Consider the following 20,990-nt stretch of genomic DNA (forward strand, 5'->3'; position numbering starts at 1 on the left):
TGATTATAATGATCGATAATAGATGTGATATCTTCCATTTACATTTATATTATAAAATCTTATATTTCTCATATAATAATGTGGAGAAGAAAAATAAAAATCATGTAAAAATCCACTTCAGAAGGAAATCAACTAAAAAAAAGTAAAGTTAAATCTATTTGATTCTCCAACATGAACAGTATAGATCCACACTGTAAATCAATTAACTGTGTCATCAATGGACGGACGTCAGACGTGTCATTTGCACTTTTATATTAAAGTGTCTAAGATTTAAAGTAGATTTAAAAACAGCAACAACAGTGTTGTTTAGTCCGGGTGCATTAAACACAGTAAATTCACTTCTTATATCTGTTAGTACGAGTTAACTGGAAACAAAACGCTGGTTCCTGTAGCTTCATGAAACTTTGTTCTCAGGTGATTTCATCATGAATCAACAGGAACAGGAAGCAGCAACTTCCTGTCGTATTGATTAAGAAACAGACGATCGATTACATCATCATCCATCTGAACGAGGACTTGATCTGTTCAGACTAAAACGTACAAACTGACAGACTGGAGCAGTGGTTCGGTTGTCTTCTTCCTCCTCCTCCTCCTCCTCCTCCTCCTCCTCCTCCTCCTCCTCCTCCTCCTCCAGCTAACAGAAGGGGAGCTCCTCTTTGGTTCCTGTTAACCTGAGCCGAGCAAAGTCCTCAAACACAAAGTCGTCGCCCTGAGGAGAAGATCTGGAGAGACAGAGAGAGATGGAGAGAGAGATGAGGTCACTGACATCACAATGACGCCACAACACAACTAAACACATATGGAAATATAATATAACATAGGTTTATTTCAGGTATAAGATGTTGCCATATATGTCATATATCAGGGGATGTACTTATTATGGCATACTGTATATTACGTAGGTTTGAGAGGGAAGGAGAGAGGAGAGGACAAAGGAATGAGGAGAGGAGACAAAATGAAAGAGGAGAGGAGGGGACAAAGGAGAGAGGAGAGAAGAGAGGAGAGGAGAGGGCAAAAGAAAGAGGAGATGAGAGGAAAGGAGAGGAGAAGACAAAGGAAAGAGGAGATGAGAGGAAATGAGACAAAAGGAGAGAGGAGAAGACAAAGGAAAGAGGAAAGGAGAGAGGAGAGGACAAAAGAAAGGAGATGAGAGGGAAGGAGAGGAGAGGAGAAGAGAGGATAAAAGCAAGAGGAGAGGAGAGGAGAGATGACTAAGGAGAGAGGAGAGACAGAAGGAAAGAGGAGAGGAAAGTAAAGGAGAGGAGAGGAGAGGAGAGGAGAGGAGAGAGGACATACTGTACATTACGTAACACTTACTCCATGCCGAACTCTATGAGGTTTGCCTCGACAGGAGCGTTGACCACTGAGGGAACAAGACACAGCGAGTTATTATCATTATATTATTATTACACCATTATTAGTGTGTGTGTGTGTGTGTGTGTGTGTGTGTGTGTGGGGGGGGGGGGGGGGGGGGGGGGGGGTGTCCTACCTGTCTGGGGTTTGGAGCAGGGCTGGTCTGCAGGTTTAGGATGCATCAGGACGAAAGGGAGTTCAACCGCTACATCACTACACACACACACACACACACACACACACACACATACGTAGAATAAATAAATAGTTTGTCCTAAAACAGATTCACTCATCTCATCGTCTATATTCTGAAGGTTTTTACATAAAGAAACTGTTGATATATCATTCAAAGTCTGATTTATACAACATTTTATTTGGCAATTTTTTTTTTTTTTTAAGGCTGGTGACAGTATTTTCTCATTTACAGAGTGATAAAAAGAGATATCCAAAATCCCCTCTGTAAAAACTTCTGACTCTAATGTGTCAAAAAAATAAAACAAGAATTTTGAGAGGGGTTTTATCCATTGTACAGATTTCGGTTCTGGAAATATATGCAAATTAGCGCATATTTCATTAGATATTGCCTCATTTACATATTTAAACATAACATTTGACAAAACTTGTAATAGAAAAACTATTAGTCTTAATGTAAGTGTGGACCGACCCTCCGCGAGACACCACCAGTTTGACTTTGACTCTGTAGGAAACGACGATGCCCATCATCTCCTTGTTGGTTCCCTCCTTCACTCTGTAACACACACAACACACAAACAGTCAATCAATTAATCAAACAGGCTTTATTTGTATAGCACTTTTCATGCCCATGGCAGCTCAAAGTGCTTAAAACAAGGAACATAGGGGACACATATTTGGGAGACACACATACATTCACATACGCATTCACACAATAATTTTAGAACATTGGATTTTAGAGACATCGAGGAAACGCTTACACTCATCATTTGCAATGGGGAAAACACTAGATAAAATGAAGTAAAATAGATAAAATGAGAAGACGAAAAAGACACTAGATAAAATGAAGTAAAATAGAATGAAAATAGAATTTAAAAACAAATTAATAATAATAATAAAAAAAATATAATTGAATGTTTTATAATGATGAAAATAATAAGAATCAGAAAAGGTAGGTCTTCAGTTTGCTTTTAAAAATATCCAGATTAAAGGGACGAGGAGTTTCTATTTGGTTATAAAAAAGTATCACGTTAATGTGGATGAATCTCCGCTACCCACACTTGTTAATGGCCCATTTTCGATAAATATATCGTTTTGTCTCTATCGTTATTTTGTTATTATTAGTGGTGGCGGAAGTGCTGGTCGAGCCGACCAGCGTTTTTTACTTTCGGTTTCGCAGACGCTCATGAGAATAACGCCGCCGTATTGCCGTTTATGGTCGGGACTACGACGGTATGTGATCGTCTTTGAACCTCTGACTTTAATTATTGATGAATGAAAACATGAGTCTGTCTTGCGCCGGTCAAAGAATTTCACGGTGCGCGGAGGCTCATAAATGTAGTGTGAAAACGCTTCGCTTTTCCAAAACTCCTCGTTGTCCCTTTAAAGTGCTTTCGGCTGCAAGCAAAAAGGCCATTACACGGAAATGGCTGCAGGCAAATTTGCCATCAAAGAATGACTGGATCACCATTGTTAACGAAATACAGTGCATGGAAAAAACTGACCTTTATCCTAAGATTACGAGCTGAACAGTTTACCAAGTACTGGGAAAAGTGGACTTCATATTCTCTAACGTGTAACTCATTGTCTGTGTGAATGATAAACCCATTTGCTCTAATGTATGCCCTATGTCAACCTTGTCAACCTGTCTGTTCTATATGATTTTGTTTTTTCTTTGTTTTATGTTTCATTGTTTGTCCTTTATTGTTGAAAAAAAGAATTGAAAACTTAATAAAAAGAAAGTTTCAGATTCTCTGCTCTCCTCAAGTCTTCAGGCAGTTGGTTCCATAGACGTGAGCCGTAATGATAAAATGAGGCCTCACCTATTTTGTTTTTGGAATAATTAAAAGGCCACTGCCTGAAGACCTGAGAGTTCTAAACAGTATCAGTAGACTGTGTGTATAGAGTGTGTAAGTGTGTGTATGTGTAAGTGTGTGTGTGTGTGTGTGTATATAACTACATGGTGCTGGAGGCCAGGTTGGTGTCTTCGTGCTTCAGCTTCCCGTCCAGCGCCAGGCCTCTCTTCTCCCTGTTGGCGCCCAGGACGGGGGTCAGCGTGTAGACCTGGCAGGAGGTGGAGCTGGGCGCCACCTGGTCACTGAGGGAGGAGGAGGGAGACGGACAGGGGTGTGTGTTATTGTTGTGTGTGTGTTTATCTTTAACATCTGTGTAACATCTGTCCCGTACTCACTCGGCTTCCAGCTGAGCCACTGGACACTTGTACTGAGCCGTGGAGAAGAGACAGATGTCGGCGTACTGACGAACTGTGAGGAGGACGAGCAGAGTTATAGTTCAGTTAGTGCAGTGCATCATGGGAAAATAGTAAGAAACTATATAAATGTTACAAAGCCAACATTAGCCAGAGGTTATGATACCTCTTTTAAAGGGATAGTTCAACATTATGGGCAAATTGGCCCATTGCCATAATCCCTATAGTCATAGCAGTAGGTTCGTTACCTTTAATTGTCGGTGCAAGCTGTTTTTAGAACGGCGGAGCAGAGCCGCGAGCTGCTCATGCAGAAACTGCTTGATGAAAAACTGTCCCTGAAGGGAACGCGCATCAGCGGTTTTGCATGAATTTCCCTCTAAAACAACTCTGTCTGGTAACGTTGTGTTATTATCTCATAGCGTGGTGAATGTGCAGGTCACAACTTGTCCACCAGAGCGTTGTGGAGTTGTTGGATTGTGTATTTGATGAGTTTGATGAGGGAAACCAAGAAATCCCATGAGCCTCCGTAGCGTAGCTCTGAGCAGCTCACGGCTCTGCTCCGCCGTTCTAAAAACAGCTTGCACCGACAATTAAAGGTAACAAACCTACTGCTACGACTATAGGGATTATGGCAATGGGCCAACTTGCCAAAATGTTGAACTATCCCTTTAAATCTGTATTCGTGTGGACAGATTTCTCTTCTTCTGGTGTCGTTACCTGAGATCTTGACCTTCTTCACGGTCTTGGTGGAGTTGTTGGTGACGTGGACGTTGACGCTGATGGGCTCTCCGTGGTAGTAGAGCTGGAGACGGACGGACACTCATCAGTTTGTGTTCATCTAGTCAAACAGCAGTTCATTGTGTGTGTGTGTGTGTGTGTGTATGTGTGTGTGTTTGTGTGTTACCTCCTTATCCAGCGAGGCCTCTAGGTGCAGAGATTTGTCCGACATCAGGAAGCTGCGGCTCGTCTCCACCATCGGCTGAGGACCCGGCGTCTCTGGGGCGAACTGGACCTTTCGTATCGCCAGGTGAACCGAGTTCCTGCACATATAGAAACTTCACGTAAAGCAACAGAGTAGATTTCTACAGTGGGATCATTTCGTGGGGGGGTGGGGGGGGTTTGTCTTTCTAATACTAGAAGGGATAGTTCACCCAAAATTGAAATTTCACGACTAAGGGCTGGGAGAAGTTTCAGAGTCCGCCGTGGCTTCTCTGAGTTACAGGGGGTCTCGGCGTAGCAGTGCATGTCCATATAACGGTTGCAAATGGATACCAACTGTCTTCGTAACAAAAAGACACACCAAAAAAACATCCAAATACCTCCATGCTGCTCGTATGTAATGTCCGTCTTGTATTGAAGCCCCGAAATGTGAAATTGTCCCGAAAAAAATTAAATAAGTCTATATTTCAAGCTTGTTTTGTAGCGGAAGCTTCTCGATGCTCCTCTTCCCAGTTCGTCAAATTTGGATGAACCAGGGAAGAGGAGCTTGAAATATAGACTTATTTAATTTTTTTCGGGACAATTTCGCATTTCGGGGCTTCAATACAAGACGGACATTACATACGAGCAGCATGGAGGTATTTGGATGTTTTTTGGTGTGTCTTTTTGTTACGAAGACAGTTGGTATCCATTTGCAACCGTTATATGGACATGCACTGCTACGCCGAGACCCCCTGTAACTCAGAGAAGCCACGGAGGACTCTGAAACTGGGGGGGTTTGTCTTTCTCTGACCTTTGGTGGATCTTCTCCTCGGCGCTCTTCGCACAGAAGACTTTGAGCTCGAAGTCGACGCCACAGGCCTTCCCCGTGTCCTCCGGGCCCGGCTGGAGCGTCACCGAGCAGGGCAGGTTCTGAGGGATCTGACACATCCACACACATGAAGTGAAATCTATAAGTCATAGGCTACTCTTCTGGTGCGTGGTGTGGTGTTGAATGTTAAAGGAGAATTCCGGCCATTTTTTGACCCCTAAATCGTTGTCCTGATGGTCACCCAGTGTTGGGGGGAGCAAAAAATTGATGCATGCAAACCGGAGTTACACCATGGCTACACAGCGCTAGCGATAGCAACAACGCTAACCCATACCCAGGGGGCAAAATCCCAGTTTTTTTGGAAAACAGACACGGAGCGTTGTAAAAGGTTTGACACCAGAAATGATATTTAGGAACTTCAAGGATTAAAACCTGGGTGGACAACCCGGTCAACTAGCTGCTGGAAAGCTACAGGGGCCAAAACCCCTCTTCTTGGGTAATTTTGCTTGCGAAATTATGTAAATGCAAATATTTAGGTACGACAATGGAATAAATAGTCATACAACTATAAAATTTGGCAGAGAGTATCTTGACACATAGGGGGAGGCATGAAAAAAAGATTCTGGGGTTTGTTGCAACTCAATTTTAAGATATCACCCTCAACATCCCAAAAAAGACAAAAAAAAGTACTGTTTGCCTGACAAATTCTCATGAAAATTATTATTCTTCAGCACTTTATGGAGAATATCTATGCCTAACATGTATATATAGAAAACTTCCTTAATTCATAAGCTTCCATTTGAGTCCAAGATAGATGATATGCAAAAACACAAAGTTTATACTGTTTATACTGTACACTATATGAGTTCAGTGGTGTCTCGTAAGGATTCGAGTCATGTAGATATTTGATTATTTTTTGAGTGTTTGTTGTGGTTGAAAGAATTGCCCCCATAGGTTAGCGTTGTCGCTATCCCTAGCGCCGGGTAGCCATGGTGTAACTCTGGTTTTCCTGCATCAATTTTAGTCACGTTTTTTGCTCCCCCCAACACCGGGTGACCATCAGGACAACGATTTAGGGGTCAAAAATGGCCGGAATTCTCCTTTAACGAGGTAAGAGAAGGTAGAGAGGGTTCAGAAAGTTTTCAGACCCCTTCACTTTACTGTGTGGACGACCTAATTATAAATCTACAACCAAATTGATCTGCTACTCAACAATCCATAATGGCAAAGGAAAAACATTTCTCCAAGTCTTCACTTCAGATCCTTGATCCAGTTCTTTGTAGGAAACCTTCAGCTTCAGTCCTCTTGAGAACCTGCAACATGGACTCTCAGACTGGACAGAAAGCATCCTCTTATCAGATACTTGTCCTGAAGACTCTCAATCCTTGCCCTTTGCCGTTTGTTTCAATTCAAACCTGATCCATCTAAAGATCATGGGAACACCAAGAAGCCCTTGTCCTGGGGCCGTATTCACAAAGCCATTTATCTTACCGCTAGGAGTGCTCCTAACTCGCGCTAAAAGTTTTTACGTAGGAGTTTTTTCTTAAAAGCTATTCACAAAGCCGCTGAGACCTACTCTTACTAAGGATAAATCACTAAGAGCAAACTAAGAGTCACGCCCCTGGTGACGCCCCGTTGCTATGGTTTACGTCAATTCTCGTGCACGAATTCGAGGCGCTCAACACGGTGATTGGTTGTTGAGTACCGGCGGCGCACCATTCGTTGACAGCCCTAATATTATAGATGGTGATCATAATAATGATGAGAAAAGAAAATGCATTACCCAAATTTGTAGCATATAGCAGGATTCGAACCCAAACTCACAACAAGTTTAGTTTATTGGGGGAGCAGCCTTATCACATGAGCTATTACTACTAACAGATGTATGTGTCTAGCTCACCCACCAACTTTTTAAGATAAAAGACAGTCCGTCACTGTCACTACTCCCGTTTTATAGCGAAAATGTTGTAGATATTGCGTGTAAAAAAAACACAGACAAAAAGGCACTTTGGGCATCAATGGGCAAAGGGGCAGGTGCTCCAGCACCCCCCTCTGCAGCAATTCTCAGTCCTCCATTGTCTCCAAAACATTTGCCTGGCTGCAGCCATTTCCGATTCTTTGTGAATTGGTCTTACTGAGTTAGGAGTCCTCACGAGGACTTTAAAGCTCTCCCAGACTTAGGAGCTACTTTTAACCCTAAGATTCTTTGTGAATACGGCCCCTGATCTGTTTCTCCACAGTTTGATCCCAGAGGTCTACGGGTCGAGGTCGAGGATCATTAAAATGCGCAGGAAGCCGTTGTTTGGAGACACAGTGAAGAGTCTGAAGACTTTTGTGATCGTTTCAAAAACAGGTTTCCACATTGTCATTGTTCTGGATTATTGAGAGTAGATTCACGGGGGAAGAAAATTGAAGTTTTAAAGTGCACAAGTGACTGAAAGACAAACAGAAGCCGCCTGATCTTATCCTCTATCCTACTCCTTCCTGTTCTGTGCTCTTGACTTCAACCAACAGTTTAGCTTTTCGCACTGAACCATGAAGAAGGTGTTTGCAGAACGAACTTCATCTGGTGTCAACAATAAGGACGGAGCCAACAGCTCAATTAAACCTATCAAGGCTCATGTTTCCCTGCAGAACAGAGACAGGCCATGTGAGGTGAAGTGCTTGTATCTGGGTCACGGTTGATGTCAGTTTGGCCCAATCCCATTTCACCCCTTGGCCTTACCACTTACCCCTACCCCTCCGTTTAGCGCGTTCACGTGTAGAGGTAGGGGTGTCCCAATTCCCGTTAGGACAGAGGGGTAGGGGGAAGTGGTAGGGCTACATACCCCTTCAAACTGAGATTTTTCAGAGGCACACTCCAAACGGAGGGGTATGAAAAGTTTCCCAGAATGCATCTTGCGGCAGCCGGCAGCGGTGGCTGTAAAACGAAAAGCTGTTTTATTTCTCACTGTAGCGCTGTTATTACGTCACTTTATTAAGTTTTAATATTTTTTCATGCGAGAAAGTAACTGTTTAGGTCCCAAATGTGTGGTTAGTTTATCCAAATGACGGCGGGTTAGAAGTTTGCTCCGACGTTTTTTCGGAGAAGTGAAGCTCCAGGAGGAGCGGCTCCTCACAGAGACAGCAGCCGGTCTGCAGCGCTGCTCCGCCGGCCAAACTACGTCCTCATCCCGGGAGAGAAGGCGATCGCTAATTAACTTACCCACAGGTTTTTAGAGGTTTACTACCGGCTTATTAAATTCTTTTTAGGAGATAAATGTTGGTCTCATTGATGAAATCTAACAATTGTGGCAGTAGCATTGTTTGTTTGAATGAAAAGTGAAGCTTCATGTGTATTCTTGGATAGAAGAGCAGCGCTGCCTCTGGGCTCTGTAGTTTACGTACATTAATCACCACATTTACAAAAATAAATAAATGTTTTACAATGAACCGATCAGTCTGCATTAAGTTTGATTTTATTTTATTAAGTTATATGGTACAAGGCGATTGGATTTCTGGCAAAAGCTCGCCGCATCTGCTTACGTAAAAGCCAGTGGAGACTACGTGATGACGTATGTGACTGTTGAAGGGGTGTCTCAATTCGTAGGGGTTGACTTTCAACCCCTACCCCTTGTAGCTCAGTTTCAAGGGGCAAGGAGTAGGGGAAGGAGAAGGGGTAGAGGTAAAAAAGAGAAACGGGATTGGGCCTTTGTCTTACGGTGAAGGTGAAGGGGTGGGCGTGCTGACCCAGCTTCTTCAGCAGCCTCTCCTGCAGCCGGCTCAGAGGCTTCGGCACGTCCTCCCTCTGCTGCGGAGGGAAGACCTGCAGCGAGCTGACGTACAGGTCCTTCCTGAAGGACAGGCCCAGCACGTCCAGGTCCTCCCGGCCGTAGCAGAACGCACAGGTCAGAGTAACAAACACTGAGGGAGAGGAGGAGGACGGACACAACGAGTAAAGGGACAGTCAGTGAATCACTCGGTCTGATGCTTTGAGTCTGTATGGAGGCTGGTAACTTTTTTTCTTTTCTTTTTTACCTTTACGATCCTTCAGATACTCGGGGTCGACGAGGAGGACGCCATCTAGACACAAACACACAGAAAGGTTGAAGACTCAGTCAGATTGGATCATACACTGCCCATCCAAAAGAAAACGTCACCACTTAAAGGGATAGTTCACCCAAAATTGAATTTTTTTTTTGCAAATGGATACCAACTGTCTTCGTAACAAAAAGACACACCAAAAAACATCCAAAAACATCCAAATACCTCCATGCTGCTCGTATGTAATGTCCATCTTGTATTGAAGCCCCGAAATACGAAATTGTTCCGAAAAAAATTTAATAAGTCTATATTTCAAGCTTGTTTGTAGCGGAAGCTTCTCTTCCCAGTTTGTCCAAATTTGAGAAACCGGGAAGAGGAGCTCTGAGAAGCTTCCGCTACAAAACAAGCTTGAAATATAGACTTATTTAACTTTTTTCGGGACAATTTTGCATTTCGGGGCTTCAATACAAGACAGACATTACATACGAGCAGCATGGAGGTATTTGGATGTTTTTTGGTGTGTCTTTTTGTTACGAAGACAGTTGGTATCCATTTGCAACCGTTATATGGACATGCAGTGCTACGCCGAGACCCCCTGTAACTCAGAGAAGCCACGGAGGACTCTGAAACTTCTCCCAGCCCTTAGTCGACACGAGGGTAGAGAGTAGATAATGAGTGCAATTTGAATTTTGGGTGAACTATAGCTTTAATTGGATTTAACGAAGCTAATAGGTCAGAGCCTCCCACTAGATAATTACTGCATGGATGATTATGTTTCAGCTGGCAACAACTTTCTGATTTGATTTGATATACTTTATTTATCCCCGAGGGGAAATTTGTTCATGACAGCAGAGAAGGAAAAGCAGGACAAATTATACAACGAATAAAATACACAATTCATAAAAAAAATACTTTAAAAAGAAGAAAAAGAAAAAGAGGAATTACTAATTTAACCCTAACTGATGCAGTCTCATTTCTTAAACAACCATATTGGAAGACACATCCTGTGGTCGTGGAAAAGATGTTAATCTGTTTCAGAAGGATCAAATTATTGGCATCAAGCAAATAAAACATCTAAGGAGATTACTGAGACTAAAACTGGGTTAAGAACTGTCCAACGCATTATTAAAAACTGGAAGGAGGATGGGGAAGCATCGTTTTCAAGAAAGAAATGTGGTCCAGACCTGAACCCCACTGAGAATCTTTGAAAAATTACAAGTAATGCAACTCTGGACGGAAATAAATGTTGTGACATTGCAGAAGCTTATCAAAACGATGCCACAAGTGAATGTGTTTCGTAATCAAAGCTAAAGGCCGTCCAACGAAATATTAGAGTGTGTGACTGTTTGTTTTTTTGGACAGGCAGTGTGTAACAGCAGTAGTTTACTCAAAGGACTCAACCGTGTCTACTCACCTACAGGATCGACATGGTCTAAGTGATCAACAAAGTCTCTCTTCCCCAGGTAAACTGTGAGCTGGAGGAAGAAAGAGAAAGTGAGAAACTGTGGCAGAGAAGTAGATCAACAAGATAGAGACTTATTTAATCGTTCACTCTTACCTTAGTGTTGGGGCTGGACTTCTTAAACACTCTGCAGAGAGGAGAGAGGAGAGGACAGAGAGATTGAGCTCTTTATACAGTAAATGTCGAATTTGAATCAAAAAAGTGATCCAATAAGAGTTTGTTGGGCAAAGGTCAAAGGTCAGATGTCAGTATGACTTCACAAAATACACTTTTGGTCATAACTTTCTCAGTTAAAACACCATTTAAGACCAGTGTTGAAGAAAAGTCAGTAAACATCAATGTTGAAATCAAGTCTTGAGTCGCCAGTGAAGAGTCACATCAGGCAAACATAACAAAAAAGTGTCCAATTCCAAATACTGTTGAAGGGATAGTTCAACATTTTGGCAAATTGGCCCATTGCCATAATCCCTATAGTCATAGCAGTAGGTTCGTTACCTTTAATTGTCAGTGCAAGCTATATTTAGAACGGCGGAGCAGAGCTGCGAGCTGCTCAGAGCTACGCTACGGAGGCTAATGGGATTTCTTGGTTTCCCTCATCAAACTCATCAAATACACAATCCAACAACTCCAAAACGCTCTGGTGGACAAGTTGTGAGCTGCACATTCACCATGCTATGAGAAACGATACGAGACAGAGTTGTTTTCAAGGTAAATAGCTGCTTTCTGAAAACCTGTCCCTGAAGGCAACGTGCATCAGCGGTTTTGCATGAATTTACCTCTAAAACAACTCTGTGTGGTAACGTTGTGTTATTATCTCATAGCGTGGTGAATGTGCAGGTCACAACTTGTCCACCAGAGCATTTTGGAGTTGTTGGATTGTGTATTTGATGAGTTTGATGAGGGAAACCAAGAAATCCCATGAGCGTTCGTAGCGTAGCTCTGAGCAGCTCACGGCTCTGCTCCGCCGTTCTAAAAACAGCTTGCACCGACAATTAAAGGTAACGAACCTACTGCTATGACTATAGGGATTACGGCAATGGGCCAATTTGAACTATCCCTTTAAAGCTCAAACGTGAGTCTGAGTCCAGGTCCTACAAGTTCTGGACTTCGAGGACTTCAACGCTGATTATGACACAATGTAAACACAAACGTCTAAATAGTTAAAATCAGACATTTTATCTATTATATCCAAAATGCCAAAAAGTCAACGATATGTTTTATCAGATCCTTCACGGTCTTCATGATGTATTTTTCTGGAGACAGACTAGACAATCAACAAATGAATCTGCAACAATGTGAATATTTAATCAATAAATCAACTGAGTTACTGTTCAAGACAAAAACTGCTGAGTTGTAGTGTCAGAAGAACACAAATGACCCACAAGCTGTGAAGAGGAAACAGGAAGTTGTTTCTATTTTCTGACATTTTACTCACTAAAGGATAAAGGATTAGCTGACTGATTGACAGCTCTTGATATAAACTATGGAAAATCTGTTGTGACTGAGTGTATGTGTGAGGATTGACAACACTTTATGGTGTGTGTGGGAACCGAGGAGCTCATTACAGCCCCAACACACACCAACAGTGCTGTGTAATCAAGTCATATTTCCTGTCTTTACACACACGCATGCAGTGCAGCAGCAGCAGCAGTGACCGGGCTATAAACAGTGAGCAGCTGGAGAGCAGCAGCAGCAGCGATGGTGGCTGCTGACAGCTCAGTGTAACACAGGAAGTTCATTGTAAACTAAATTTGTACCAAAGTCACAGAGTCACAGAACTGATCCAGAACGGGACCGTGTTTCCTTTTCCGCCGACCCAGAACCAGAACCAGAACCAGAATGCAGTCGGTCTGGGAACAATAAATACCGAGGAGGAACACATCAGTCAGTGCAATTAAAGTTAGACGTCCACATGGGAGAGACTCTTACTCCTTATCTGTTGTTTTTATTATAGTTTATTTTGGGGGGGGGACGTTGCTTACACACACTCGTTACATAATCTGGTTCGTTGTGTCCAAACTCCACAGCCGAGCCAAATACGACAGAACTGAGCCGAGATGTCGAAATGAAACAAAACTACACAAACAGCTGGAAAATGAATAAACTGAAGAGGCATCGCACAACTGAACCAGACCACTACGAACTATGGGTGAAGTGTGATGTATTACTGCAGTATTACGCAGTCATTGCTATGTTATTGCACCGGTACTCAGTTATTACTACATGCTGAGCAGTCATTACTACATTATTACACTGGTATTCAGTTACAGGGCCGTTGCTAGGAATTCTGGGCCCCCTTAAAGAATACTAAAGTGGGCCCCTCCCCCTTACTTTTCCAGTTTTTTTTTCTTAGACTACGTATGTATTATCATTTATTATTTAGCCTACTTTGTTTTGATGCTAATGCAGCATTACACTGCAAAAACTCAAGTATCTGACCAAGAATATTTGTCTTATTTCTGGTCAAAATGTCATTTCTAGTCAAAACAAATCTCATTCTACTTAAAATAAGACACATCATATTAAAAGTAGCTTGTTTTTAGACACTTTTTACTCCTTTCAAGCAGATTTTCACTTGGAATAAGTAGAAAAAATCTGATAATGGAACAAGTTTTTCTTCCTTATTACAAGCACAAAAAACTTACTTTCACTGGCAGATTTTTCTACTTATTTCAAGTGAAAATTAGTTTGAAAAAAGTTAATTTTTAGGTAATGAGTCTTATTTTAAGTGGAAAGAGATTAGTTTTGACTAGAAATGAGACATTTGGACAAGAAATAAGACAAATATTCTTGGGAAGATGTTGAGTTTTTACAGTGTACTATGAGTATTAGTCAGGGTCTTATGCAGAATAAATCAGTCATACAAAGATTAGACTACTGGGGTTTTTTATGGGCCCCACTGGGCGCTGGGCCCCTAGAATTATCATCACCTTTCTCCCCTATACAACGGCCCTGTTCAGTTACTACTACACACTGAGCAGTCATTACTATGTTATCACACCAGTACTCAGTTTTTACTACATTATTACCTCTGTGCTGAGCAGTCATTACTATGTTATTACACCAGTAGTCATTGTTTATTACTACATTATTACCTCAGTAGTCAGTGTAATATCTACAAAACTTCCACAGAACTCAGTGATCAATTGTTACTACATTATTACAGCTGTTTTAGTGATTATTACTACATCATTCCCTCACTACCCAGTTGTCATTACTACGTTATTAACCTAAGGGTCAGTTACTACATTATTACCTCTGTATTCTACTCATTACTGCATTATTACCTTAGTACTCGGTGGTTGTTACTACATTATTACATCTGTGTCATTACAATATTATCACCTATGTACTCATCTGCCATTCGTACATTATTACCTCCTACACAGTGGTCATTACTACACTTCTATTATCAGTACTCAGCAGTTATGACTGTATTATGACCTAAGTACTTAGTTGTCATTACTACTCTATTACTACAGGAGCCATTTGCTGTTACTACATAATTACAACAGTATTTAGTGGTTGTTACTACATTATTATTATCAGTACTAGTGGTCAGTGTGTAAAATGAGACCATTTTTCCTTAACCCTAGAACACTAACGTTACAAAAAGTAACATCATCACTAACGCCAGGTATTTTTTACCCGATATAATATACCCATAAAAAAATATTTCTCACCAAAGTATAATAAAATACAACAATACATGGCAAATTGAAGTACACTTCCTTAATTTTCCACTATACAATGTTTCACAAATTGAAAAAAAGGTATCATGGTGACCCTATGAAAAAATGTCCAAATTTTGTGATTTTTTTTGTTTTTTTGACAAAAACTTCTTTAAAAAAAAAACAAATGGAGCTGGGACTTTGTCCTTCAGACCACCCATTTGTGGGACATTTGAGCCTTATTTGGTGGAGTTAAAAGAAAAAAGAAACATTTTTAGCATCACCAGAAATGGTCACCAGATTTAGATACATAAACACTAACGTCGGGTGAAATCCACCCGAACATGTGCCTGCTGAAAAAACTAGGGATGGGAGCAGGGTAACATGCCTACCTTCAATGACGTCAGTGAGCAGTATGAAGCTACAGGGACCCATGAAACTCAGACAACAGCAACATAATGAAAATTATGAAACAATAATTTCATGGGTGAAAATCACCCGACGTTAGTGTTCTAGGGTTAAGAGAAAAGTTTCCAATCCTCCCATGAATAAAATTATCATAACAGATCACTGTAGCAACCTGTACCCGCCACAATAAAAGTCTTAAACACAGTTACACAGTTTTCCCTGTTCATAACAACAACGCACCACTACATTAACTATCCAGACAGTTAGGCTACTCCTAAGTTTATGTCTCACTGTGATCTACTGAGTGTTAATGATCCATAAATGACAAACTGTGTATGATTTAGTCTCATGGGGATGAAAGTAAAACGCGGCTCCTTGAGCGACACAACAGAGGAAAAAAAGTCGGTCAAAGGCAACAACAGAAGAGAAAAAGAACAGAGCATCTGTACAATCTAAACAGGAAGTGGGTGCAGTGTATTCCAGGAAATGTGGCCAGCGTGTGCCAGCAATGTGTACGTCAGGAATGATTGTGCGACCGACCAAAGTGTTGGGATTAATCAGCCGAGCGTCTATGACTACAGCAGCAGGGAACACAACAAACAAACACACACACACACAACGTCTCCATCGTTTAACACGGCTGCCGATCATGATCAGTACAGATGTTGCGGCCTTGATGTAGAAGCTATTCAGGCCAGGTCAGCTTCACTACACAACAACTTTATGCTCACCGCTGCAGTTTTAGAGAACATTAGCATGATGTGCCCGAGCAGGAATGTGCTGCCTTTAACATCCTGCAGGAAAGAAAAACAGGAGCAAAGAAGAAAATGCACTTCCTGGTCATGGACGGAGAGGACGGAGAGGACGGAGAGGACATGGGAACCCCGTCCTGTCCTCCTCTTAGTCCGAAGGCACAAAGACATATGGAAAAGCAACACGCATATAACTCACTGTAGAGTTAATACAAGAGCTGAAGTTGAACTCATTTTCAGTTCAGCTCTGATTTAAAAGGTGAATTTCGTTTTAATAGGAAACTAAAGTGGGAGTCCCAGGTATCGAACCTTCGTTGGGGGTCGTCCTGAGAGTCAACAGTCAACAGTCAGACTATAGTGGCAGTATAATGTGTAATTTATGACATATTTGGCTCTATATATCAAAGTAGGTGTGCTATGGATATATGAAGATCTAATTTTATAACATTTATGACATACTCATCTTAAAACCTGTGTGCAAAATATCTACACAATGAGTTTATACATGGCATTATATATTGAAATCATATCTATCAATACTATATTTTTACTTTTTTATATGCAAATGTATTAAAAAACACGCTTATACATGTTTTTCTTGTCAACATTAAACATACGTCTATTTTTTATAATGTCAACATATGTAAATGGCCTTTTGTGTGGATATACGTATATGTACATGTCATGTATATTTACAATATAAGCACGTATGTCCATGTAGAAACTGTATAAGAGATTTTTATTGTTAAATCTATATGACACATATACCGTATAAATGTTAATAATAAACTCAGTGTATGTGTTTTACGTCCTTTTAGACATTTATGAAAAAGATGCATACATGTTACATGTATAAAATATTATACACATATGCAAAGGTATATTACACTTGCATATTTATATATTTTATGTGTCACTATATAAAATAGTTCCGGCTTCTAGTAGGTTTAAACTGAATGTATATACATAGTAGCTATATCATGTATGTATGAATGTGTCTCAGTGTTTGACTGTTGAGCTGCAGAGGAAATAAAACAAGTTAGTGGGTGAAATGAATTCATGACTCGAGGCTGTGACTGTGAATTATGAATATTTCAGACGGATGAAAACATCCTGCAGGTTCGATTCCCTGTCACCGCACAGCAAGACGTGATGAAGTATTTAAACAGCAGCAGGTAAAAAAAACCGGTGCCACCACCGCTGCTTCCACGTGATCAACCACTCCACATTTATTATAAACCAGACTGGAGGATTGTTGAGTCTGTTGGATGTTTCTGCGTTTTGGCAGCAGCACCTGGTGGAGCTGAAGAAAAACACACCTCCACCTCCCCCAAAAAAAGAAAAAAAAGAAAAGAAAAAACCTCTTCTCCAGAGGTTTTTTCAGATCTGAGACTCACGAGATCAAACAAAAACACAGACACGATCCCAGTCTCTGTGTGGAAACTCTACAAACACCACAATGATCCAAGACATAAGTGAATTACGTATTAAATTATTGTTGCATTTCAAATTGTTGTTGCACTTTTCTGTTGCAGTAAATTTAAAACCAAAACATTTTAAAAAGCAGATGATGTGTTAACAGTAAATGCATTGTCTGTTGGTTTATTTTGTTACTTTCAGTCGACCTATAGGTGAGATTCAGTATCCCAGTACTATAGCAATTTGAAGATTAAAGGGATAGTTCAACATTTTGGCAAATTGGCCCATTGCCATAATCGCTATAGTCATAGCAGTAGGTTCGTTACCTTTAATTGTCGGTGCAAGCTATTTTTAGAACGGCGGAGCAGAGCGGCGAGCTGCTCAGAGCTACGCTACGGAGGCTAATGGGATTTCTTGGTTTCCCTCATCAAACTCATCAAAAATGTTTTAGAGGTAAATACAGAGACTGCTTGCTGAAAAACTGTCCCTGAAGGCAACGCGCATCAGCGGTTTTTCATGAATTTACCTCTAAAACAACTCTGTCTGGTAACGTTGTGTTATTATCTCATAGCGTGGTGAATGTGCAGGTCACAACTTGTCCACCAGAGCATTTTAGAGTTGTTGGATTGTGTATTTGATGAGTTTGATGAGGGAAACCAAGAAATCCCATGAGCCTCCGTAGCGTAGCTCTGAGCAGCTCGCGGCTCTGCTCCGCCGTTCTAAAAACAGCTTGCACCGACAATTAAAGGTAACGAACCTACTGCTGTGACTATAGGGATTATGGCAATGGGCCAATTTGCCAAAATGTTGAACTATCCCTTTAAATGTAAATCAACCCCAGGCTGCACTTTTAGCTGAATTTGGTGCCATTTCAGAATAAAAACCATAGATGGGTAAAAACCTGCCAGGATATGATGATTCATAACGACAGAGTAAAAAAAATGAAATAGTAATAGAGGGGGCACCAAAATAAAGATAGCTCAGGGCCCCGTGGAGGCCTGGGCCGGCCCTGCTGGGTGGAAACAGCTGCTCTCGCGGGCACATCTGGATGTGTAGTTCAAGTGCAAACAGAATCGGACACGGAGCTGTCAGTCAACCAACCAGTCACCTACAGGTAAATACATATTTAAACCCACCCTGGTGTGTGTGTGTGTGTGTGTGTTTGCACATGAGCAGCAGCAGCAGAGTGTTTGTTGCCTGAGGCTCGAGGCGACATCCTTCCTGCTGGTGCCCAACACCCCAACACACACACAACACCTCCCGTTTCCTCAAATGAGGAAGTTGCGCCAGAGTTTCCAAAAAAAAAAAAAAACAGAAAAAAAAAAAAAAACACACACACGTAAAGCGACTTAGTTTCAGACGGTTCGTTTATAAACATCTGGATATAAAACACCTGTCAGTGTGTTGGCTCCTCCTCGAGCTGCAACACTTCATCTACAACAACAACAGCTCCACTTTAAACCAAACACAGTTTAATGGTTTAGTTTCTACAGAGCAGCGGACCAGACCAGGTCCACTACCACTACGGGTCCGGGTCTAGAGACTTCACGGCTTCACTCCGGGACCTGGTCTAGTTTAATAAACAGGGTCTCGGTTGTGTTTTTGTTTTTCTATTAGAGGATGTTTCTTGAGCCGTGCGGAGTTAACGGACCCTCCATCCTCCTCTGACTGCACATCAAACAGCTGGATGCGTGGTCTCCTACCTGGTCCCGGTTTTGTCCCCCATAATAATAGTCCTCTGTCTGTCTCTGCCGTGGACCGGGTCTCTGCTGCACTCCGTGAGGTCCGTGGGTCCGGATCGAGGTCCTGGTCCTTGGTCGTGGTCGTGGTCGTGGTGTAGTAGGGCAGAGAGAGGTGTGTGCGCGGTCTGGTCGCTGCTGCTCTCTCGGCTCTGTGGGATCAGATCGATCCGCCTGTTTCTGCTGCTGAAGCCCCGCCCACTTCCTGTGATTGACACCGCCGCTGTCACACTCATCCACGCGCTGCACACCTGCATGAGCTCCACATCTGCTGGTACAGATGTTATAACCATGATTAGTTACTAACTAGTAGTACTGCAGTAATAATACTAACAGCACAGTAAAAGTACACGACGTGAACACATCAGTTTACTTATACCTACTAAGTAAACGCGACTATTTACTTTAGAACACGTTTTAAAGTAAACATCTATCTATCTATCTATCTATCTATCTATCTATCTATCTATCTATCTATCTATCTATCTATCTATCTATCTATCTATCTATCTATCTATCTATATTACATGTTTGCATATGTGTTAGTAGATTTAGACTTAAAAAGTAGTTGTGTTTCATTTGTCATGTGTTGCTTCTATTGTACTCATATGTGATAGTAATAAAGGATTTGTTACATAAAAAACAACATCTTTATTGATATAGGGCCATTTATTTAATACATTACATTTCAATGTGGGTGTATGAAGCGTTACTGTAATACAAACATCTACCTTTATTTTGAAGGAGCTTTAATACAGACATCTACCTTTATTTTGAAGGAGCTTTATTATGAGCATATACCTTTATTTTGAAGGGACTGTAACACAAACATCTATGAACCTTTACACTGCATGGAGCTTTAATAACAAAAAAACATCTGCCTTTATTTTGAAGGAGCTTTAATTAAAAAAAAAAAAAAACCTTTATTTTGAGGGAGTTTTAACAGAAACATCTACCTTTATTTTGGAGGAGCTTTAATATAAACATCTACCTTTATTTTGAAGGAGCTTTAATACAAACATCTACCTTTATTTTGGAGGAGCTTTAACTGCAACATCTACATTTATTTTGAAGGAGCTTTAATACAAACATCTACCTTTATTTTGAAGGAGCTTTAACACAAACATCTACCTTTATTTTGAAGGAGCTTTAACACAAACATCTACATTTATTTTGAAGGAGCTTTAATACAAACATCTACATTTATTTTGAAGGAGCTTTAATACAAACATCTACCTTTATTTTGAAGGAGCTTTAATACAAACATCTACCTTTATTTTGAAGGAGCTTTAACACAAACATCTACCTTTATTTTGGAGGAGCTTTAACTGCAACATCTACCTTTATTTTGAAGGAGCTTTAATACAAACATCTACCTTTATTTTGAAGGAGCTTTAACACAAACATCTACCTTTATTTTGAAGGAGCTTTAATACAAACATCTTATCTACCTTTATACTGTATGGATCATTTTGATAAAATAAAATAAACACCTTTATTTTGAAGGAGCTTTAACAGAAACATCTACCTTTATTTTGAAGGAGCTTTAATACAAACATCTAGCTTACTTTTATACTGTATGGAGCTTTAGTAGCCTACAAACATCTACTTTTATTTTGAAGGAGCGTTAATACAAACATGTACTTTTATTTTGAAGGAACTTTAATACAAACATCTACCTTTATTTTGAAGGAACTTTAATAGAAACATCTACCTTTATTTTGAAGGAACTTTAATAGAAACATCTACCTTTATTCTGATGGAGCTTTAACACAAACATCTACCTTTATAGCCTACTGTATGGAGCTCAGCTTTGATATAGGCTAGTAGTATATATATATATAAAAAAAAAAAAAAACATTTACCTTTATTTTGAAGGAGCTGTAACTAAACAACTGCTGTTTCCTCTGTGAGCGGCATCTCACTTTATTGTGAAAGGCCTTCCCGGAAGCGGCTCGGTGCGGTGTGGGCGTGTCTCCGTGCGCCATAGTGAACGCCTTGACTGCGGCTCT

General features: G+C 40.9%; 1 protein-coding gene across 1 annotated transcript; it reads right to left on the minus strand.

The window, feature by feature from the left end:
• Positions 1-50: 50 nt before the first annotated feature.
• arrb2b (arrestin, beta 2b) lies at positions 51-19,112 on the minus strand. Its single transcript, XM_083992841.1, has 14 exons — positions 18,943-19,112; positions 11,086-11,116; positions 10,942-11,002; positions 9,522-9,566; positions 9,205-9,407; positions 5,487-5,614; positions 4,659-4,794; positions 4,472-4,556; positions 3,737-3,809; positions 3,506-3,643; positions 2,018-2,101; positions 1,490-1,566; positions 1,318-1,363; positions 51-722 (listed from the first exon to the last, which is right to left on the minus strand). The coding sequence occupies exons 1-14, from the start codon at positions 18,963-18,965 to the stop codon at positions 635-637; spliced, it is 1,218 nt and encodes a 405-aa protein (XP_083848967.1). The 5' UTR covers positions 18,966-19,112; the 3' UTR covers positions 51-634.
• Positions 19,113-20,990: the final 1,878 nt, after the last annotated feature.

The sequence above is a fragment of the Trachurus trachurus genome (assembly GCF_905171665.1).
Source record: "Trachurus trachurus genome assembly, chromosome: 18".
Lineage (NCBI taxonomy): Eukaryota > Metazoa > Chordata > Actinopteri > Carangiformes > Carangidae > Trachurus > Trachurus trachurus.

What these genes read in the sequence shown, in the direction of transcription:
- arrb2b (XM_083992841.1), bottom strand. Translation starts at nt 18,965, where the DNA reads ATGGGGGACAAAACCGGGACCAG. An exon ending in CCCACCCCTTCACCTTCACC is followed by an intron (nt 5,615 to 9,204) that starts GTAAGACAAAGG and finishes TGGATGTGTCAG; the next exon opens with ATCCCTCAGAACCTGCCCTG. An exon ending in AACCTGGCCTCCAGCACCAT is followed by an intron (nt 2,102 to 3,505) that starts GTAGTTATATAC and finishes TGTGTGTTACAG; the next exon opens with AGTGAAGGAGGGAACCAACA.